We start from the raw sequence: 24,332 nt of genomic DNA, 5'->3' as shown, positions 1-24,332 counted from the left end.
CTTGAGACAAGACAGGGTTCTATAAATAAATAACTTAATTCTCTATAGTTTTTGTCCAAGGGGATATATTCTCTTTCACACTGGAAGCTATTATTCAGTTTTACTTGCAAAAATAATATCCAATCCCAAACTAAAAACTGTATACAGAAGCTCCACAGGCTGATTATGTTTGTGATGGAAAAATGAGCTGTTCTTTTTTTTTAAAAAAAAAAACAACAACAATTACTGGTAGTCTTCAATGTTACACTGCAGTTGAATTCTACTAATTGAATCCACAATGAACATTTTAAATACACAGATATTAGAATCCCTGCATTACATATTGTCAACTATCCTGTTTCCATTGTGCTTTATAAAATGTATTCATTTTACTTTATACAGAAATATATAAAGCCTTTTACAGACTTTTCATAAAAATCAGATTGATACTTGGGATTCCGCCCCCCCCCCTTTTTTTTCTTTCTTTCTTTTTTCTTTAAAGTTCTGTAAATTACATTTGGCAATGGATTAATATGAAATCTTGGAATTGTAAGCCACTGTCAGACAAACTCCCAAAGAAGGTCTGATAATCAGTGCCATGGATGATGATGATTGCTTCTGCAGTTACAACATCTAGTAGTTTACTCAGTTCTGCCTGTCCTGTAGAAAAAAATAAATAGCTTCACAATTCTGCAAAGTTCCTTGGGTTTCACTGGGGTAAAAACATAAACAGAGCCCACTGGATTAAAACACCAGCTACTATCCAAATATCTACTCAAAGCCCATATAAAATAAGGTCTATGTTGCCTTTGAACCTATTGGTAACACCTTGATAAGATGTGGATAAGATTGTCCTCCATAAATCTACCAAATGCCATTTATTGCTCATCATGTACTTTGTCTCAGATTCTGGAATTCTGAGAAAGAAAGAAAAAACCCTTTCCATATGCATTTTCCATTACCATGCGTAATCTTATATATTTATTATATTAACTTTTAAAATGAAATATTGCAACCTTTTCTTGAAGGGCAGATTTTTCAGTCCCCTGATAATCTGCCTTTTCTTGTACCTTTTCTAGTCTCTGCTTTTCTTCCTGAGAGAAAGTGACTACAACTAAGCCTGCTACATAAAAAGACTTTGCAAGAAAGGCAGTCTCCCACAGTGATAACAAATGCTGAAGGAGAAGCATCCCATTACAAGCTAAATGTGGTATAAAGATGGTTCCTGGTGTGTGTATCAAAATACTATGTACTATCTTGTCATTATATTTTCAAAATCTGTATTTTTACCAAGCAATCAGTATTTCTGACAGGGAGACTTGAGCTAACAGGGCTTGAATTCTCTTGGATCTTATTTTTTAAGGACTTCACCAGTAGATATCCTAAGAATTGATTAGAAGGCTCACTGATGCTATCATCATATCCAAACATTGCCCATTTTGCTAGAGCAAAAGATGATGTTATTTTTACCCTTCCAATGGGTCATAAATGGGTAAGAGATGCCCTGCGAAAATAAATGGAATTATTAAGTCTCTTGCTAAATGCAGCTATCTGTCGATATCCTTGGAGCAAGGAAGATCAACGAGACAAGAAATAATTCTTGGTATCCTGGTAACCATGGTATCCTATTGCGCCGTCTGGAGGGGTTGGGGGTCGGGGGCACCGTATTACGATGGTTCCGCTCCTACCTCTCTGGCCGGACGCAATGTGTGTTGGCAGGAGAGGAGAGGTCGACCGCGAGGCCCCTTATCTGTGCGGTCCCACAGGGGTCGATCCTCTCGCCTCTCCTGTTCAACATATATATGAAGCCGCTGGGCGAGATCATCCGTGGTTTTGGGGTGGGATACCATCTGTACGCTGATGACACTCAGCTGTACATTTCCACCCCAAACCACCCCAACGAGGCTGTTGAAGTGATGTCCCGGTGTCTGGAAGCCGTACGGGTGTGGATGGATGACAACAGGCTCAGGCTCAACCCCTCCAAGACAGAGTGGCTGTGGCTTCCGGCTTCCCGGTTCAACCAGCATATGCCATCGCTGGCCATCGGGGACGATCAATTAGCCCCGGTGGAAGGGGCGCGCAATTTGGGCGTCCTCCTTGATGCCCGGCTGTCTATGGAAGATCACGTGGCAGCCGTGGCGAGGGGGGCGTTCCACCAGGTTCGCCTGGTGCGCCAATTGCGGCCCCTTTTGGACCGGGAGGCCTTGCGCACAGTCACTCACGCGCTGGTGACGTCTCGCCTGGACTACTGTAACGCTCTCTACATGGGGCTCCCCTTGAGGTGCACCCAGAGACTGCAGTTGGTCCAGAATGCAGCCGCGTGGGTAATTATGGGGAGATCGAGGTTCTCCCATATAACACCCATCCTGCGCGAGCTGCACTGGCTTCCTGTGGCCTACCGGGTGCGCTTCAAGGTGCTGGTTACCACCTTCAAAGCGCTCCATGGCACAGGGCCTAGTTACCTGCGGGATCGCGTCCTGCCCCATATATCCCTGCGACCCGTCCGCTCACACAGAGAGGGACTACTCCGGGTGCCGTCCTCCAGAGAGTGCCAGAGGGCGATGCCCAGGAGTAGGGCCTTCTCTGTAGTGGGCCCCACCCTTTGGAATGACCTCCCCCCAGACATCAGGACAACAACCGACCTTCGCTCCTTCCGTATGAAGCTGAAAACCTACCTGTTTCGACTAGCTGACCCGGCATAATACTACAATCTCTCCAGCCCAGGGCATTTTTAATTGGTAATTTTAGTTTTTAAGGGTTAATTTCACTGGGGTTTTAACTTTTTTAGGTATTGTAACTTATTTATTTATTCTTACCTCCTCTGTACGCTATATAATACTTTTGTACGTCGCCCCGAGTCCCTGCGGGGAGAGGGGGCGACTAATAAGTTCAAGTAATAAATAAATAAATAAAATTCACTGGCACATCCTAATTCAGCGCATGATAGAGCTGATCAGTATACAATGGGTGATCTTTAAAGGCAAGTCTTTGTCTTTCGGATGTGATAGGAGTATGTGCTGGCTGGCTGAGAATTCAGGAACAGAAGCTCCAATAATTCTGGAAGTGGTGGATTGCAGAAAAATGATTTAGGTGTTTGGTCTTCATGGGAAATTAAGGCAAAATTCTTTCTGCCAGTTGTTCTATTTAACATTCTGTTCTTTAATCTTAGAAATATTTTTTCCTGGTTATATTCCAGAATTGGGCTGCACAAGTTGGATAATGGAGATATGATGAGCTAAGATTGAAAATGTAAATGTTGTTGATCAGTATCCAGACTGGCTTAAAGACTGAGATTTAACATATTGTAAAAAGGTCATACTCCCTAAAATATTTTGACTTTGGAAGCACTAACTGATCCCATACTGGTTCTGGATTGTTAATAGTGATGATGGTGAGGATTATATTTGTACAACTACATTTTGTTTTGCATAGTTTTGATTTATTACACCTAGTTACATCCCATTCAGATACTGCAATGATTATATATCCTCCTGAATGAATAATACATTTCCATTACTTGCGGGATCGCATCCTCCCACATACATCCCTGCGGCCAATTCGCTCACACAGGGAGGGACTTCTCCTGGTGCCGTCCACTAGGCAATGCCAACGGGCGACACCGAGGAGTAGGGCCTTCTCTGTGATGGGCCCAACCCTCTGGAATGACCTCCCCCCCGACATTAGAACCACTTCTGACCTCCGCTCCTTCCGGCAAAAATTGAAGACCCACCTGTTCCGATTAGCAGGCCTGGCATAATTACAACTGTCCCTCCTGGCAAATGTATTATATCTGGTTATTTTAGGGGTTTTTAAATTTACTGTATCTGTTTTAGGGGTTTAAACTTATATTTATATTAGCTTTGTACAGTTCTTTTAATTGCATTTTAACCTCCTCCAAGTCAACTGTCAACTGTACATATTTAATTTTTATTGTATCCTGTTATATTTTGTATGAACTGTACACTGCCCCGAGTCCCTTTCCGGAGAGGGGGCAGTCTAGAAGCATTAAATATAAATAAATAAATAAATAAATTAGATTGCTAATTACTGGATGATATATCACATTTTACCAATTCTGAAGGGTGAACTTTGATAACTGATTGTTCAAGATGAATTGAAGATGTAGGCTTTGGTACCAAAATGCTGCAATGCCTACATTGAGAAATATGTAACAAACTGTAAATTTATATTAGGAATTCATAGAACTATTCTACATAAGGGAGTTGGCAAGCTCCAGAACCATAAGTTAATCACATTTACCAATGATCAATTTCAGAAGAAGAAACTTAACAATATATATTTAATTGTTCAAATAAAGCCAGTAATAGTAGGTGGTAATAAGCTTTATTGTTGTTGACCAATATAATAAAACCAATAATATTTTATATGATTACAGCAGAAATTAGCCTCTGTAACTCTGGGAAAAATTTGCTCCTACCAAACCATTTCCTATTCCCATGTTCCTATATCCAAAGTATCATAGAGCATATTAGCTCAGTTTTGATTAGCATTCAAATTGCAACTGCATGAAGTGTAGGAGTATCCTGCAATCCTATCCTTCTTTACTTGAAAATAAATCTCTCTGTATTTAATAGAGCTTGCTCCTAGTAAGCAGCAGAATGTTCAGGATTGCAGTTTAAGGTTCAGCCAATTAATTCCATCATTGGCCATCGGGGGCATTCAACTTGCCCCCGTGGAGCGGGCGCGCAATTTGGGCGTCCTCCTGGATGCCCGGCTGTCCATGGATGACCATGTGACAGCCGTGGCAAGGGGGGCGTTCCACCAGGTTCGCCTGGTGCGCCAATTGCGCCCCCTACTGGACCGGGACGCCTTACGCACAGTCACTCATGCACTGGTGACGTCTCGCTTGGACTACTGTAACGCTCTCTACATGGGGCTTCCCTTGAAATGCACCCGGAGGCTACAGTTGGTCCAGACGCAGCCGCGCGGGTAATTATGGGGAGTACTAGGTACTCCCATGTGACACCGTTCCTGCGCGAGCTGCACTGGCTTCCTGTGGTCTATCAGGTGCGTTTCAAGGTTTTGATAACAATCTTTAAAGCGCTCCATGGCTCAGGACCTAGTTACTTGCGGGACCGTATTCTGCCCCATACATCCCTGCGACCAATCCGCTCGCACAGAGAGGGCCTCCTCCAGGTGCCGTCCACTAGACAGTGTCGGGGGGCGGCGCCTAGGAGTAGAGCCTTCTCTGTGGCGGGCCCAGCCCTGTGGAATGACCTCCCTCCGGATATTAGGAATACCTCTGACCTCCGCTCCTTTCGTATTAAGCTTAAGACCCACCTATTCCAAGTAGCTGGCCTGGCTCAACTTTGATCTAACCATATCGCTCCTGACGGGTTTTTTAACTGGGTATTTTAATTATATTTAATTATTTAGGGGTTTTAAACACTGTATTCTAATTGTTTTTTACTCATCAGCCGACCTCCTCCTTGTGTATGTCTCGGTATATGTCTCTGTTATATGTTTGTCTTGTTCACATATTTATTTCATATGTTTGTTGTACGCCGCCCCGAGTCCTTCGGGAGAGGGTGCGGCTAAGAAATAAATATTTATTATTATTATTATTATTATTAAGGCTGTTTGAATAAAACAGAAATTTCTGGCAGAACCATTTCATCTCAAACAGTTAACATCTGCTTGTCTGCAAACAGTTCTGGTTAGATTTCCCTCTTCCCGTCTCCCTGAACAAATCATACTATGTTAAATGACAAAAAAAAAAAATCTACCAAAAACAGTGCTGCTTTGCGAGCAATTCTGGTGCTCACATATGTTCAGCAGACTCCAGCAGTGGATGTGTTTTTCTCCTTTTCCTTCTTCATTTTACAAAATGTGATAGGCCACCACATCCACTTTTACTTTGTAATTTGTCAGTGGCGACTCCTATCCAAACATCTTTACAGGAAACCTTAAATGGTGATAAATTGTATCAAACAGCATTCTATTTTTGTTCATACTTATTTCGCTTCCATTTTCTGGTCTCTAACGTCTACTATTACAAGTACATTTTAAAAATCCAGAATATGGACAGTGCCTAGTTTTATTCAAGAAAACACTGAGTGCTTCTTTCATACTTGAACCCTTGTTATTTGATTGCCCTAGCTTGCAAACGAAGGCTTAATTAATGATAAATTGTCATTATGTTTTCATTTACAGTTATGTAAAGAATCTAGTAAAAAGTAGAAAATGGAGTATCTCTCAAGATAGACTTCCTAGGTTTTTTTTTATCCTTGAGGCACCAGGTACAGACTCTTTAGTCTATAAATATTTTAGCCTTTTAGTTTTTACAATATTGGCACTTTTTAAATCTTTGAATTTTGCCTACCTGAAAGGACAGGAAAAACCCTTTGAGATATGCCTGCTCAAATCCTCCTTAGATATCCAGAATATCCTTAGGTATCCAGAAACATTCGCTCTGTCTTTGTCAAATAATTTTGAAAAGAGTCTAATGATTCTTGCCCCATTAAATATTTTATTATTTTCAAATTTTAATTTTTTAACTTGTTTATATACTGTTTTTGTAGTTCGATATTTTATTATATACCACCCACAGACCTTCCTTGAGGAAGATATGCAGTTCAGAAATTTGAAATATAAATACATAAAAATTGACTCAAGTAACTAATAAATTGAATAAATTAATGTTGCTTTGAGTGAGAAAAAAAGGCATGGACAGCAACATGTACACTTCCATTTATAAAACAGTATGCACTATATTTTAATACAGTATAATCCAAATTGGCCCTTTCTGTGTTATGATATGCAGGAAAATATAAGAAGATTTTTTAAAAGAATTATCTAGATCTTTACAGAACCAGGCACAGCAAAGAGCAAAGGGAACAAGTGATGAATGCATACTTATGATTTAGGTACTTACATCCACATTAATGGTGTTGCCGTGTCATTTTTCATAGTTGTAGTTGCTAATAGTTACTTATGTCTGATTGATTGACAAGAGGGTTTAAATAGTAATCCAATTTAATCAACATGGTTTAATTCAATTCAGGATTTTGGATTGGGTTATGCAACTTTGCTTTACATTTTTCCTACCATAAAGTACAAGAGAGGGACATCTGGGACATTACATAAGATGACATAGAAGGCAACAGTAAGAAAATTAGAAAAACATTGTTCCTTCTCTATTATTTCAGCAGATTGCATTCGCCCGATAAAAAGATCCCTATTCAGCATGCCTTCTTTATAAACCAAGCCCTTGTTCCACAAAACTTGTGCAAAATTTCAAATGTGCATGCTTGGATAAATTTGGAAAAAGGGATTTTCCTTTCATTTCCATGAATGGAAAGAAGCATAGGCTAAACTAATTTATCACTTATCTGCCTACCTCCATTGGGGGGGGGGGGGACTGAGTCGGAGGGACACCTTGTTCTCAATTGTCAAAGTTGCAATGTCAACAAGATGTAGGAGATGCTGGCCATCATTAAATCTGCAAAGGAAACCTGGTACCTTGTGTGTTAATTACAGTAATTCAAGATGTTTCAGGAATATAGTCACTTCTTTTTCTTTCAGCCGTTAATTGATTTAAGTTTCTGTTACAAGTCCTTAAACTGTGTTGCAGTCTGGGGGAGGGGGGGGGATGTTGCTGCCTGGATTTTCTAGCATATGTTTGTGATTGCAAAACATGAAGGCTGCCTGTTTCTCTTTCCTCTCTTGTGTTAGTTGTCTCTAGAATAATAGAAATATGTTCTGTAAAGCTGCAGAACATGACTGTAGTAACATTTCCCATTTCTGCTGTCAAGAGCAATATAAGACATTTCAGCCAAGCATTATACTGCTCTTCATTCATGGGACTCTCTGGCTTGAGACTTGAAGTTAGATGCTATGGTGTCACAAAGAAAGAGAGAATCGTCTGATGGCACTAATATGATCAGAGCATACAAGTATATCTGATGTAGGAGCTGGAGATAAGAGACTCAAGAAAAACTTTTTGGTTCCTTTCTGGAAGGAAATAAGCCTTGGTATCTATCAATCTCTATACATTAGAGGTTATCTCAAGAAAATTCATGATACTCTGTAAAACCCTCATAGGTCTCTGAATATGTATTGTGTACAAAAGTGTACTTTTGTGGATTACAAAATGACAAAACTGACTTACAGAGTAACAGAGTTGAAAGAGACTCTTTGGAGGTCTTCTAGTCCACCCCCCCTGCTCAAGCAGGAAGCACTATACCATTTCAGACAATTGGGGGTTCAATCACTTCTTAAATCTCTCCCGTGTAAACCTCTTTCTTGTTATATTCCAGATTGCAGTGTGTAATTCATTTGTTCATAATGAATGCATTCATGCATGTACAATGTGCGCATATAAATCATTTGTGACTCTAGCTTATAAGTTAGTCCAAAAGCAATCATTGCTATACATTATCATTTTATATAGTAATAAACCTTCCCCATGCATCCTTATTGTCAGGCAATGTACTTGCATACTTATTGGATTTTTTTTTAATAGGCATCATTTCCTGAGTAGTCTATTAGGTAACTGTGAAGCATGGCACCAGGAGATTTCTTCCTTATATAGCATGTACACAAAGGGCCTTGATCCATATTACCTTTGAATGCATTTGATTGAAGTCCTTAGGGCTGACTCGTAAATGACTTTTTAACAGGGTAGAATTCTCATGTGATGAGCTTTATCATCTAATTATGCCTGTTTGTACAAAATAGTCCCCAAATGGAAAAAAATCAAAAGTTAACAGCCGAAAATCTAGCTTCCAGCTATTTTCTCTAGCACATTACTTAATTTTTCTTATTGGAAACAATTTCAGATAGGGATGCACAAACCACTTGAAATCCAGCTGATGATTATATACCTTTTGAAAACTTTTCATTTGTTAATATTCAAAACTTTCACTAATATCGAGTGTTTTGTGCACATTGGTTCCTAATATATGGAGCTTTTCAAACAATTTTCTGAATTCAAGTAGTGTAAATAATGTCTTCTGAAATGCATATAAACATTTCTTCACAAGAACATTTGAATGCAGAAGGATGAATGCTTTATTCATTATTGCCTCATAGATCACATATTTCTTTTATATCCTTAACTCCATTCAGACGCCTCATAAAGATGTCCTGAACCAGCTTTAGAGTAAATATGTTGTTGTTGCCATGGCTTTTAGGTTTCTATGAGTAATTTTATGTCTCCATGGACAATACTTGTGATGCTAGAGTAAAGATTTTTTTCCCCATTAAAACCAATTAATGGAAAAAATGTCTTAGGGCAATCTTATATGGAAAGGCCATGGTTAGATTTAAAAAAAAATCTACAAGAAAATAAAATGTGAATCTGAGGTGATCTGTCAACAATTTCCATTGAGAAGCAAATCGATACAGTACTGTAACGGCCTGTTCGAAAATTCCATTTCCATTATTTAGTCCTTACATAGATCTCAGCTTTCTTCTGAAAAGCTGAACACTCTTTATATGAAATCATCCCTCATTTAATCCTCTGATCAACTTTGTGGGATGGCTTGGACTGAAAGCTAATGATTGGCCCGAAGTCCTTCAGTGAGACCCGTAGAAAAGTTCAGGAACCAAAAGAGGCCACCAAAAACTAAGGCTAACAACATAATGGCTGTTTCATTATGCATCACATTATACTGATATTTATACCAAACTGGTAAATTATTATAGGGTGGCTTTAATGCAACTCTCATCCTTTTTCTTGATAATGCTTAGATCAGGGGCGTCCAAACTTGAGAACTTTAAGACTTGTGGACTTCAACTTCCAGAATTCCCCAGCCAGCTATGCATAGCTGGCTGGGGAATTCTGGAAGTTGAAGTCCACAAGTCTTAAAGTTCCCAAATTTGAACACCCCTGGCTTAAATGATCATATATAAGAAAAGAAAGAAGTATGGGCAAATAGAATTGCACTGACTTCTCCTGTACAAAGTATTGCAGCTAGGGTAAACGTTCACAGAAGCTTATAAATAGATTGCTGTCTTATGATGACCTGGATATCTGCATTATAATAGTTTATGGAGAAATTGTAGATCAATATTGTGACCATGATATGAACTGCACTCTGCCAGGTGCAAATGAAAGGAGTTGTTACTTCTCTACTCATCATCCAGGGCTGTAGGAAAAATCAAGATTTTGGCCTAAAAATTATTAGAAGGTTGACAAGAAGCAAGAAGCTAATTTCTAGAGAAGAATATCATTGTCATATTCCCCGTATATCATCGTAATTATCAAAAAGAAGAATCTAGACTTATCAGCAAGACAAGTAAATGCAAGATGAAATCTGTGGAGCACGCTGTCTAAAGAGATGAGAGTAGCTTGAAAAAAGAAATTGGATTAACTCTACATTATTTACAGTGAAATTGTGTTTGAGAAATCACAGCACTAGAGGATAGAATTCCATAGTGTCGGGCTGGGCTTCCTCTGCTATCTATTTCATGATGCAAAATTAAGGAAAAAGAGAGAAATGCAGAAACATGCACCAACCCTTTCTTTCTTTTCCAGCACAAATCGAAGTGATACCATGCAAAATTTGTGGTGACAAGTCCTCTGGAATACACTATGGGGTCATCACCTGTGAAGGCTGCAAGGTATGCAATGTTTGTATGTCTGTGTGGTGTCACTGCATTCTGTGGCAGCTTCCGTCCTATTTGGATTAAACGCAAGTCATTTCAGCAAGGATTTTTCAAAACAGTACAAAAATGTCAGCCATTCTTCATGATCTCAAGACTACACATGTGATTTTTCTGAAATGTTTGAGGACATGTACAAGAAGCGCAAAGAGAACTCGTTCTCTGTAAATATAAAACAGCTTCTCAACAAATATAAATGCACACATCTTATTAGCTCAAGTCTTGCTTCTAGCTCCTATTTCAAATGAGTGAGAAAAAATTATGACATTTGAATGAAAAAGACTTGAGTTCCCCTCTATTTGGCTTAGTCAGGGGAAATAAAAACTGCCAGCGCAGCAGGATGTTTCAGTTTGCCATACTTGCCACAGATTGCGGGGGGCGGGGGGGGGGAGAGCAAATGTGTTGAATATGAAATGGAACAGAAACATCTATTTAAGAAGGCATTGCATAGTCTGTACATATTCTGAAATATCATTCTATTGAATAGGGTTTACACCTGGTAAGCATATATAAGATTACAACATTTTAGCAACTCATATTATTTACCTCTGAGTAATAACAGTTTAAGATTTGAACAGTACTTCACAAAGCTGAAAAATACCCTTCCCTCTTTCATAATCAGATCATGCTACTTCTTCCTTTCTTCTTCTTTTTTTAAAGGATATCAAGTTTTCTAGAACTCTGAAGATATGGTTAATAAAAAAAGGAGTAGCTTCATCATTTTTATAGATTGTACAATTGAGCTCTGCCAGTCAAGAGGTTTTGGAGATAACTCTTGACTGGAATCTGTTACTCTACATTAATGTTTCTGAAACTCGCTGTGTGGATTTCAATTCCATGCTGGCTGGGGAATTCTGGAAGTTGAAGTTCAGACATCTTAAAAGTCCTGTGGTTGAGAAACCCTTTTCTATATGACATCATTAATTTCTCACTTTTGTATCCTGACAATCCCTCCAAAATCTTTGGAGCTTCTAGGGGAAAGGGTGTGTTTAAAAGTATCTTAATGTAACCTTTGCAACAACTGAGAGAGAAACTTTTAACTTGAGAATGCAGGTGGAGCAGCCTTATTAAGAGTATCGTAGCTTAGTAGAGACTTGTGTTAAAGCACTAAGGCTAACATTCATTATTATCCCAACTTTATCCGGACCTGGCAAAATTTCAAAAATCATAACGCATCCAGACACTAATTGCCAGGATGGTTCTGAGATGTTGCCTTAAATACAGAGATTTAGCTGTCTTTCTTTTTCTTCTCACTAGGGATTCTTCAGGAGGAGTCAGCAAAACAATGCCTCATATTCCTGCCCAAGGCAGAGAAACTGTTTAATTGACAGAACCAACAGAAATCGCTGCCAACACTGCCGACTGCAGAAGTGTCTTGCCCTGGGAATGTCTCGAGATGGTAAAGCCCTAGCTTTCTGATTCACAGATCAGTCTTTGGAACCGTTTTTCCTTGCAGTCTGTTTCCCCTTTCCCAAAGTAAAGGCATCTTTCTGTTCGGTGACATGGATCCCTGCTGTTTCCCAAACAGAAGGCTTTGTAACTAGAGGGGTTATGATGTCAAACAGAGAGTAAAATTAATCCAAGTACAAGATGTCACAATGGAAATTTGGAACAGAATTGCTGATAAGCATTAAGCTAAATTTTTCCAACCACTATAATGGGATTTACCAGATCTTGGTTTGAGTAGACTTTGGAATACAGTGTTTGCTATTTTATGCATATGGCATTATGCATTTAACAGGTCCCTTCCCATGCCCCCCCCCCATTTGTCTATTAAACTGAGAAAATACTTTACTTTCAAAACACAAACATTGCTCACAGCAGGCCCAAAAGCAGTGTATGATGATGAAAGTTTTTAACTCCCTAAACAATTATTATTTATTTTAACTATTATTTAGAGTCCACATGTGACTGAGATGGGCAGCTTAAACTTTTCATATATAGATAGATAGATAGATAGATAGATAGATAGAGAGAGAGAGAGAGAGAGAGAGAGAGAGAGAGAGAGACAGAGAGAGAGAGAGAGAGATTATGGATAAGGCCACAAAATCAAAGAAAACTCAGAATTAAAAAATACTGTAAGGAAGCACAACTAGAAATAAAATACTAGTGCACTGAGTAAATACACAAAAAAGAAAATTTCAACCCCCAATCATAATCATTGCAATTGACAATGTGATCAAATGCTTGTATTGTCTGTGCATGTTTCAGGGACAAATGCTTGGAAATAGTATTGGTGAGATGGGCAGCATATAAATTTAATTAATAAATAAACATATTTGTTTATTTTCTTCTGGTTTTTATGAAATAAAGGGTAAAGTAACATTACTAACTGGGATACAGAATGTTTAGCAACTGGCAAATTTAAAGAGGAGAAAACAAGCCTGGATTGGTTGAATTCTCTGCCCAGCACAGGCTGAGCAACAACAGGCTGAAAGTGCTGTCAATCAGAAGCATTTTTCAGAACTCCTCAACCCTGATTGGTATCATAAGCACTTTGGGCATTATGGAAGGAAGCAAAAGCAACTTTATGTGAGACCTCCTTGATGAACATTCAAAAGTGCAGCCGTTCCACAGTGCGGTAGTGCAAGCAGTAATGGACATTCCTCCATATGCCCAGGCAACTCCTCTTTTTTACAAGCTGCCCTGGTTGCCAATAAGATTATGGCCATAATTCAAGGCTCTGCTTATTATTTATAAAGCTCCATAGCATGTATGCGTTGGCCTTTGAGTCAATCCATGCAGTTTTCTTAGCAAGATTTTTGCAAGTGTTTTTCCATTGTCTTCTTCTTCCTAGAACTGAGAGTGGGTCTGGCCTAAGATCACCCAGATGGTTTGATGCCTAAGTCAGAACTAGAATCCAGTGTCCCACTTAGTGCCTTAACCATAGACCAAAGTGACTGCTTGGTCTAGTGCAGCATTGGACTTAAGTTATTTGAAGGACTGTCTGTCTCCCATCCTGTCTATTCAGACAGAATCAGCATGCTGCAGGTCCATCCATTAAACAATGTCATCTGATGCAATCACGAAAGTGTGTTTTCTCTGTCACAATATCTGTCATTTGCGCCAGCATTCCCACAGAGATTTGTATAGTCCCAACCTTGATCTTTTTCAGACAAGTCTTAAAGACTCAGCTATTACGACACGGTGGTTCAGTGGCTAAGATGCTGAGCTTGTCGATCAGAAAGGTTGGCAGTTCGGCAGTTCGAATCCCTAGTGCCGCATAACGGAGTGAGCTCCTGTTACTTGTCCCAGCTTATGCCAACCTAGCAGTTCGAAAGCATGTAAAAATGCAACTAGAAAAATAGGAACCACCTTCGGTGGGAAGGTAACAGCGTTCTGTGCACCTTCGCCATTTAGTCATGCCGGCCACATGACTACGGAGACATCTTCGGACAGCGCTAGCTTTTTGGCTTTGAAATGGAGATGAACACCTCCCCCTAGAGTCAGGGCACATATGTGTGAGGGGAACCTTTACCTATTCCTCCAGGCCTTGGACTAGAATGAAAGGAGGATTACTTTGTGAAGCTGGGTGCACAAGGCAAATAGTGGGTTGCCTCTTCCTGGTTAACCATTGCTTTTTCATTGATTAATTGGTCCATAATTTCATTTTACTGTTGTTCACCAGAGTCAGTCTTTTGCAAATATGGAAGAAGAAGAAAGAGATTGGATTATGTTCCAATATGGCTGAAAGCAAAATGATATGAAAATAGGTGTGGTTAAATGCACATTGTAAAAACAACTTAGGTGGAATTACCAGCTTGTTTGGGACTTTCTTTTTTTAAGGACACAGGGGACTGAACTAGAATGCAATGCAAGGGAGAAGGGCATCTACTACAGTTAATACATTTTGCCTTGAAAATAAATGCAATTTCTTGAATATTTTCAATAACCCTTTAGGAAGAATATGACTGAATAACGTTAATATACAAGAAGCTGCATTTTTTCAATAGAAATTATGTTATGTTAAAGGTTTCCTCCATTGTGTTCTTAAGGGTTCCAATGCAGTAAATATGAAAGTTCTTGAGTGCAGCTGCTAGTGATGCGTCCTTGCTCTGTTCCATTTTTTCGCAAGTGTAAAAGCATTTATCCTGCATATTTTATTTATTTTATTTTAATTAAGAAGACCAAATCTCTTCCAGCCCTCATAATGGCAGCGGCTCAAATAGTGACAATGAAATGAAAGATCCCAGAATGTCAGAAATAGTCCCTTTTCAAGTAGTAACATGTTGCTTCCTGAGCATTCCCCAGAGAAAGGACATGTAACTATGCACCTTTGGGACAACCGTGACATGGATGATTTCCATAGACGACGTGTACCTATCCAGTGTCATGTCACTTTTGTGGCCAAATATTATCTCAAGCTTGAAAGAAATGTTTATTTATACAGGTGTCTTCTATAGTGTCTATTGTGGATCGGGGTGATGCCTCCAGATGTTTTTGGATTGGAGATCAAATGAATCCCAGTCAAATTAGCTAAGGATTTGGGTTGATAAGAGTTTCAGTCCAGCAATTTCAACATTTTCCCTGGTCAACAGCAGTCCCCTCCCTCCCTCTCTCTCTCTCTCTCTCTCTCTCTCAACAAAGGGGGTCAGAATGATGAAAGCAACATTGTGGCACACAACATGAGCTCTGCCCCTTTGGAATGCGGGTCTTGATGTCACTCACATGTCGGAAGGCAGCAAAGCTTGCAAAGTTTGACATGGCTTTCATCATTCTAACGAAAACAGCAAGCATTCCTGCATGATGCTGTCCCCAGCTCTGTCCCGGCCTATTGAAAAAAATGGCTAATGAAGATGGTGATATTGCTTTGCGTTATGACTGGCAATTTTCTCCCTTTTCTTGTCACAAGAAACGAACCCTTTTATTACTTTAAGGTTATATGTGACAAATACTTTTCTGGGATGTAATCCACAAATTGTGCTTCTTTAGAGGAAGTGTGATTCCTGTAGAGTGTTTCCTTTAGTCTGTTATTTCCCTTCCCTGTAACCTGTATAACATTCTCTCCCACCTCCCCAAAAAGTGTGTGTGAAGATAACAGCCCCGTTGACAGATTGTGATAATAGGGAGTTGGGGGCTTGTTATCTTCCAAAAGTACTAATCCTGTTAGTGCACAGATTAAAGGTTTGGAGAAAATTGATAAATCACCCAGGATATAAATCTGAAGAGAACATTTTTAGAGAGACCTGGTTTGTGGCACAGTGAACACGGGGAGATGAAAAAGCAATTGTCAGGCTCCTCATTATGCACGGCAGGATGGTGGTTGCTTGGCACTCTAGGAAGAATATTTTCTTGGTTTCAGAGGAACTTAGACTAGGGTGAGCAATTGGAGTGAGTATCCTGGGAGACTAAGCCCTACAGCTCCCTTGTCAGCAAAAGGCAACCAGCAAAAGCGTACACATAGGGCACAAAAGGACAACAGGTTGTCGCTTTGGATGACAATATCCCATGGTCTAACTGTCTCTGTCAGACTCTATCTTGGGGTGTGTTTTAAAAGAAAATATTTAAAATATTCTTCATTTCCTCCAGAAATCTCAAGTTCAATTAAAAAGAATGTTTAACTCAAAAAAAACCTGAATTTTTAAATAATTTGGAATTATTACAGTTCTAAATTTGCAGAAAAGTATATCACATCATGTTCTTCCACTGTGTTAGTGGAAGCCAATCAATTAAAAATTAAAATAATCTTTCTTTATAGTGACCAACTTTAACTGCTATCCTAAATATTATAAAATCACTAACAGGCTGATTTATTTGGGGGGGGGGAATCATCATTATTTTACTAAATCTTTTTTTAATGAATGTATATTTCATCTATAAAATGGATTTCTAGAAGAATCAGACAGGGCAGAATATTTTGATTGAAATTTACCGAACTTTGAAGAAGAAATCAACTACAAAACAATCCTGATAACCCTGATATGTGAATCTATGACAACAATGAATATGGATCTTTTAAATACAAATTTCCATTAAATCCAAATTACCTAATTTGCATCCATTTATATTATATATGTAATTATGTAATTGACATAAATGGCGTATGCAGTAAAACTTCAATTTACTGTAATGGACAGACCATTAATTTAACTAACAAACTATTTATTAAATGGAATGAAGTTAAAGCTTGTTGCATTTGGAGTCATACTTTAGTCCATTACTTTCTAGTAGATTAATCTCATGATTACTGGTCTTAAGGTAAAGTTGCTGAGATTTCCAAGGGAATGATGCAGAAACATTTTGATTCTGTACTTTAATAAGTATATAAAAGTAAAGCTTTTCTCACCATGAAGTTAAACAAGCAGAAGCAAAACTTAATTGCTTGAACTATTATATGAACAAATTTTCTCTCCCATTAAAATATATATAAGTTCACAGTTGCTCAATATTAATTCTCTTTGAGTTCCTGTACAGGTTATTTTAACCACTGCACAGTAAGAATCAAATATATAGGGCTATACTCCTCTGTTGGTCTAATTGGGACAAAATAAGAGATTTATATGCAATGATTTTAAAGAAAATTGCATACTGAAAGTAATCTCCCAGGTGCCATGGTGCTTATACTGAATGAATGAATGAATGAATGAATGAATGAATGAATGAATGAATGAATGAATGAATGAATGAATGAGAAAGGCAGGCAGGCAGGCAGGCAGGCTTTTAGTGATGGACATCTTCTACCATATAAAAATTCTCTCAACAAATGTGGTTTCTTAAACTCCTTCATATGGCCTAAATCCATTCAATTGTGCTTTATCCGATAACCATTATTAAACCACAGATTGACATAGTCTTTAAAGATTAATGATCTCTAATCAGTTTGAAACACTTAGTACCCTGCACCTGGCATACAAGTCAAAGTGATATTCTAAAAATAAGAATACCAATGTATTTTTGAAATTGTTCTTGTTTCAGCTGTAAAGTTTGGAAGAATGTCCAAAAAGCAGAGGGACAGTCTCTATGCTGAGGTACAGAAACATCAGCAGCGGCTGCAGGAGCAGCGCCAGCAACAGAGTGGCGAGGCTGAAGCCTTGGCCCGAGTCTACAGCAGTAGCATCAGCAATGGCTTAAGCAACCTGAACAATGAAACGGATGGCACTTATTCAAATGGGCACGTCATTGACCTGCCGAAGTCCGAGGGTTATTACAGTGTGGATTCTGCTCAGCCCTCCCCAGACCAGTCTGGCTTAGACATGACCGGAATCAAACAGATCAAGCAAGAACCTATTTATGACCTCACTTCTGTACCAAACTTGTTTACCTATAGCTTTTGCAACAACGGACAATTAGCTCCAGGGATAACCATGGCAGAAATAGGTAAGACAATCTTGTCTTTGGTGGTCAATGTAATTTTCGCAATGGTTGTGGGTCTATCCCTCAAGCTGAGTGGTTGCATTTAAAACGGGTTGATCCTGTCTGACTAGGTTTGTTGTAGAGTCAGTTTACGGAATTCTAACATGTTTACATTACTTAAATGGAGCAATTCATGATCTGTTTATGAAGCTGAACGCCACAGTCAGTGATAAATCAATCAAATGATAATTACTAAATAGAGAGCTTGTATCAAAAGAGCTCATTATCATGAGGGTTTAATGATCTTTTTGACAACTATACACATTCTTGTCAACAAATCGCTCTGCAAGTGGATCATTAATAGGACTGGCATGAAAATTAATTATAATGCAGAACTTTGTGATCTTGCATTGAAGACTCAAGTTTTACATCAGCATTTGGCATAGATGACTTCACACTGTCCCTGTTAATTCGTTGGAGAATTTTATTTCAAGTGCTAGGCATAATTTCTTCAATTGTGACTCTGATAATTGGTAGTGTAACCTCATTGTTAGGTGTCTTGTATATGGAGGAAGGTGATGTCTTTATGATGACCAATATTTTCTATTCACAGCTATGTTAAAAGACATAATTAGTTTTCAACGAATGATTGTTGTATTTGTTATAACCATAATTTATTCATCTTATATGCCATACAGAAGAATGTGCTTTCTAAAAACTCTTCTTCTCAGGTCAAAGATGACTTTCTAGCTAGAAAAATAGAGCCGTAAATATCTGTTCTCTAACATTTAAATATATTTATGAAGAAGAATAAAAATAGACTACTTCTGGGCAATTAGTCTTGGTTGGATTTGGAGTTGTACATCTGCAAGTTGAGGGCAAACAGGCCTGATCCAAGCTACTTCAAAATTTAATTCAAAACAGATTTGTACATATTCAGTAATGGGCAAGCATCAAAATGCCTGCAGCTGCTTTTGTTCCTTCTTTTCTTTGGCAGAATAAAATGGTAGACTTTTTAGAAGGAATTGACCCTGCCTCGTTTCAGCCACATGCAGTCAAGGACTTCATTAAATGTTTGAAATATTTCCCTGATGGCTCTTTTAGGGCAGAGATTAACAGGGATGGGAAAAGGACGGCACAGCAGATTGTTCCCTAAAGGGGCCTATAGAGATAGGTTGAATTAATGGTGAAAGTATCCTGTATCCAAATGAAATGTATTATTTTTCAAAAACCATTTAAACTCCAGGCTCTTCATTTTCTGAGATCCCGAGATTCACATTGTAGTGAAGGATTCCCATTGACTTGCCCTTCTAATCAATACGATTTCTGAAATACCACGTGTGTTGGGATAGCTGGATGGCAAACGTGGCTGCTCTTGAAAAGAAACCTCTCAGAATGGGATACCAGGCTGGACAAGCCCATTGATAAACTTTTAGAGCTTGATTGCCGTTCAATCAGTTCATTATAACAAGTAGGCTGGCCCATTGTGGTAAGGCCATAGAGATATGCAGGCCGTGAACAGGTTGGCCCAAAAAAAATGGCATTGGTAGGCTTGCTGTCTTCTTATTCTTAAAAGCAGTGGACATTTTGGCTAGCCCTTACGAATCCTGTCTCTTTCTTGATTTTAAATTGGTATTTGCCCTTAGTCACTGAAAGAAGCTGGGCAGCTTTAGAAGTGGGAAAGAATAAATAAATAAATGTTAATCCATTCACTCGTAATTGAGAAACTTACACCAGCACGGATCATGCAGAATTTAAAAGTAAGATACGGCTCCAAAGGGCTGCTGGACTGGTCAGCTGTGAAACCATATTCAAAATGCTAAGAAATGAAGAGAACTCTAAATTGGCTGCCAGGATCACCACAAACGTGTATTTTAATTCTGTTTGCACAGGAGAGAGCAGAGTTAAGCCTTCTAGCAGGCCACATTAATGAGCATTGAGTACTAAGAAAATGAGCGAAGCCTGAAGCACTGCCACCCATATCACCCCAAGAGAGCTCTGATAGGCAGAGAATTTAATGAGGCGATAAACTCATTGGCCAGTCACTTACTGAATGTCAGGGAAAATATTTCACACACACACACACACACACACACACACACACACACCATCCGCCCCCAGTCTTCTCCATATATGGAAGTGAAAAAAACAAAATTGCATTTTGTCTGCGAAAAGTCTCCAAAGCAGCAGAGAAGCCATGGAGTCTGTAACCACTTTGGAGCCATCTGATTCAGTTTGCTACATCAAAGCAGGTCCCCACTTCATTTTGTGAATCTGCTTCCATGGGAATTGAACTGCATCTTTGTCAGAGTGAAGCACCCCTTTGAAGCTTTGCATAGCCTTGAGCTCCAGAGCTTTCCTAAAACCACAGACTAATTAGAACAAAGCAATAGCTCTTTTGGGGCTGTCTTCTCAAATCTGCTGGGTCTTGGCTGATTACACTACACAGACTACACCTACCAAACTAAGCCAAAATATAATTTATTTCCTCTTAGCTTCACATGTGGATATCATAACTGGGCTGCAAAAATCAAGATGACCGCTAGCTGGCATCAAAAGGATGGTTAACTCTTTTAGTCTTTGCCGCCATGTTGGGATCATCTGGATTTTTTTGGTCACCTGGATCTGGAAGTGCTACTAAAATCCTTAAGCTAACATTTCCCTTGCTTCCATCTCTTGAAACACAGGAGTCAAAACAAAGCATCTCCCGCATCCCAAGGCAGCTCTTCTAGTGGTCATCTGGAACTTTGCAGCCCAGATATGGTAGATCAAGCTTAGCAGTGATGTGATAATTTAGTCTTCATGGTTTAGAATCATTTTTTTTTCATTGGGGGTGTGTGTGACTATAGTAAATCTTATAAATATATACATACTGTAAATATAGCGTGTGTGAATTCAACCAATTTTCTTGTATTTCTCATCAATCATGAGTTAATACAGTGTTTTTCAAATTTTAAGATGTGTGCACTTCAACTCCCAGAATTCTGGGAATTGAAGTTACGCATCTTAAGGTGGCCAAGTTTGAAAAACACTTAGTTGGTGAAATGTATAAATTGAACTGATGAATAAAAGATTGTATAGTCATCCATAAGAATTGCTGGAACAGAGACAGATTCTATCTCTGTCAACAGTGTTTTTCTTAATGGAATGTTGTTCTTTCCATATACCCCAACATCCTGGGGCTTCTATGCAATAAACAGATAGACACATAGACACTGCTTTAGAAGTACTACCTTATCTATAAGGTGGTGTGTTTTTTTTTGGGGGGGGGAGAAGCACTGCTTCTTGGTTACTGTATAAGATTGAAGGATCACTTTGTTCCATAAAGCAAGGGGTTTGATATTTTAAAAAACAGTGACTTCAGGTTGTAGACATCAGACTAAGTCAGATTCTGATGGGTAGACATATGCTGAGCTAAAGTTTCATTAACATGGTTTACTAAATAAACCGTGCCTCTTCGCTTGTAGAATTAATTATAGCTGAGGTCTAGAGAAAAGGTTAAGTTTCACCTAAGTAACTGAGTCCAAGAAATGATAGCTGAATTAAGTCGTTAAAGATTTCTCCTTTGTGTAAGAACCAGTGGTGGGTTTCAAATCCCGGCGATGTCCTGAAGGACGTGCATATCCCATGCACATGCACGCAGCACCTCCACAATGTTCCACAATGCTCCAGCTGCTCCGCAGAGCATCACTCAGGCGCTGTACGCGCCATGCTCATGCGCGGAAGTGCAGAAGCTTTTAAACACAGGTAAGGAGCTCGGGCGGGTGGGTGCGGAGCACTGTACCGGAACAGTATCCGGTGCTCCGGGCTGGCTCCAGTACACCCATACTGGGGTGTACCGCCTGCAACCCACCACTTGTAACAACCAACCTCATGAAGAATTCTGAACATCTAAAAATATTGCACTAAAGATTTTTGATTGGTCCTAATAACGTTTCTGATTTTTAAAAAAACACCCATTGGGGAAAATGGATTTGCTTAATGACCATGGTGTTTGTGTAAAGGTTGTCATAAAAACAGTCACAACGTTGAATGTGACACCTCGCCTTATGACTTCAATGACTTACAGTCATAAGTCAAGAACTACTTGTATCCCATTCCTTAACAACGTTCCAGGATTAAGAGTTAGAATCAAAATGTTTCAAGAAAGATAATTGATCTTTTAACATCATTGCTGTTTTCATAAGAAACTAGACGGAGCCAAGTATTGCACTATTTTTCAATCTTATGTTTTCACAGTGGCTTAGAATGGGGAAAAAATTAAATAGGAAAGATGATTCCAGCATGGAGACAGAGTTACTGAGAATGCTTTTCATGTATTGAATTCCTCTTTGCCCAGCGGTTTGTTAAAACCTCACAATGGGACCAACATTTAAAAGAAAAATTAGTAAAAATGGTAGAAAGCCTTGCAGAGAAACTGCGGTTCTAAACAGAGCATGAAAGAAAGGCAAGCATCTTAAAATGGTATAGTTATATTAATTTTTTTGTTGTTTCTGGTCCCACTAGTGATAAACAGAGAATGACTCAGTAATTAAGGGAAGAGTGGGTACACAATGGCAACCCTGTTAGCTTGAAGGCTATCCCATGAGAAAGACACCATCAAGGGCTGAATAGGTTCTAACCACATTTTCCAGATTGGGATCACAGCACTCAGATCCTTACAGATCGAAACAAAGCTTCCTTATGCTTTAAAGCTGCGGTGCAGCCTTGAATGCTCAGCTCACAATGCAAATTACTGCTTTTTAATCAAACCTGCCAAGCGAAGAATGGGCTGCAGGGTTTCCAAAATGCAGAGCCACCACGGGCCCTGGGCCTTGCTTTGTTATCCTTCAGTGTTTCGCAGGTATCCTTTTAAAAGAGAGGCCGGGCGGAAACATTGTACCTGTATTTTTACTGAACCTAAGTTGTTTTTCAAACTCTCCTGAATGATAAAAAAAAATTCTTTAATGCACTGAATATCACTTAGGCTATTTTCATTTTTTTCCCGTGGGTCTGTTTGCTCTGACTGGGGTCATGCACTGACAAGAAAACCTGAACATTTTGCTAGCTTCCTAAAATGACAATATTAGAGCTCCTGTGGCTGTTCACAGAAATAGAGCTGGATTCCCATAGGAGAGAGATGTGAAGGAGTCAGAGTTTCCACTTTTTGCATTTGTTGAACACGAAACAGAGAATCTTTTGGAAATCTGTTCTGATGTCAACGTACCAAGCTGGGCGTTCTCTGATTGATGGTCCTTTACAGAACTTTCCCAAGGGACAATCTGTCCCAACTTTGGAGTTTATTTGTTAAGTATCACTGAGCTCCAAAATCTCTCTCTGTCTCTCTCTCTCTGTCTCTCTCTCTCTGTCTCTCTCTGTCTCTGTCTCTCTCTGTCTCTCTGTCTCTGTCTCTCTCTGTCTCTGTCTCTCTCTGTCTCTCTCTCTCTCTGTCTCTCTCTCTCTGTGTGTGTGTCTCTCTCTTTCTTTCTCTCTCCCCCTCCCTTCCTCCCTCTCTCTCTCTCTCTCTCTCTCTCTCTCTCTCTCTCTCTCTCTCTCTCTCTCTCTCTCTCTCTCTCTCTCTCTCTCTTTTACTTTTATCCTAAACCTCTTCCCCATACACAAAATTATTTGCCTGGGGACTTCTTATGGCTCTGTCCTCTTTTATCTTCTTTGCCCACAACTAATTTTAAGATCCCTCTTAGAGAATCATATTTAATTATTCCGGCTTTAAAGATTGCTTGGATATATCTCAGTTATAGTTCTGTAGATCAAGGTTGCCATCTAGTGAATATTGAAGTCATCAGATTCTTTAGAGATGCAGTTAAAACACTGCTTAATATGCGGACTACATTGGTTTTTCAGGGGTGAATACAACATTGTAGCTGAATCTGATATTGAGGGCAGATGGGCAACAGGTGAAAATCTTACTGACTGCTCCAGATTGAGTCCCCTCCATCCTTTCTCCCTTGGCTTCTGGTTCAAAGATTGTAACCTGTCCAGTGCACACATGTATGGAAACACAAATATAGGCACACCAGGAGACATAGAAGTACAAGTGATATAGTATGAGACCTCACCATGCCTAAGAAAATGAGAAACTTCCTATGGGCGCTCTTGCTCAAAGATTGGAAAGAATTTCTGAAACTATGTTATCCCTACTTTACTCTAAATGGGTATTTTAATTAAACAATATTAATAGAAGAGATACTTACATTTTAAAACTCCATGTGTAAGACTTGAGCACCAGTTCTTGTTTATAGAAATATTTCTGAGTCTCTCGGTCCTTTAGACATTATTTATTCATTTTTTATTCCAATTTATATAGTATCTATTTCAAAAACACAACTCTGGGCAGTGTTTAGAATATGCATCCCAGTTAAATCCTAGTTATATCCTCCCTGGTTTCAAATAGCAAAGATTCAGAATACATAGAAGGGAGAGGAGAAACGTAA

At 39.1% G+C, this 24,332-nt stretch overlaps 1 protein-coding gene across 1 annotated transcript in view; it reads left to right on the top strand.

The window, feature by feature from the left end:
- RORB (RAR related orphan receptor B) overlaps positions 1-24,332 on the top strand; it is a 133,386-nt gene that overhangs the window by 83,937 nt on the left and 25,117 nt on the right. Inside the window, exons 2-4 of the mRNA XM_081944826.1 lie at positions 10,481-10,566; positions 11,866-12,007; positions 17,524-17,925. Coding sequence (XP_081800952.1) covers positions 10,481-10,566; positions 11,866-12,007; positions 17,524-17,925 — 630 coding nt within the window. The remainder of the gene's footprint in view (positions 1-10,480; positions 10,567-11,865; positions 12,008-17,523; positions 17,926-24,332) is intronic.

Source organism: Natrix helvetica (genome assembly GCF_964273705.1).
Source record: "Natrix helvetica genome assembly, chromosome: 2".
NCBI classification, from domain to species: domain Eukaryota; kingdom Metazoa; phylum Chordata; class Lepidosauria; order Squamata; family Natricidae; genus Natrix; species Natrix helvetica.
This window is presented reverse-complemented; position numbering and strand designations above follow the sequence as displayed.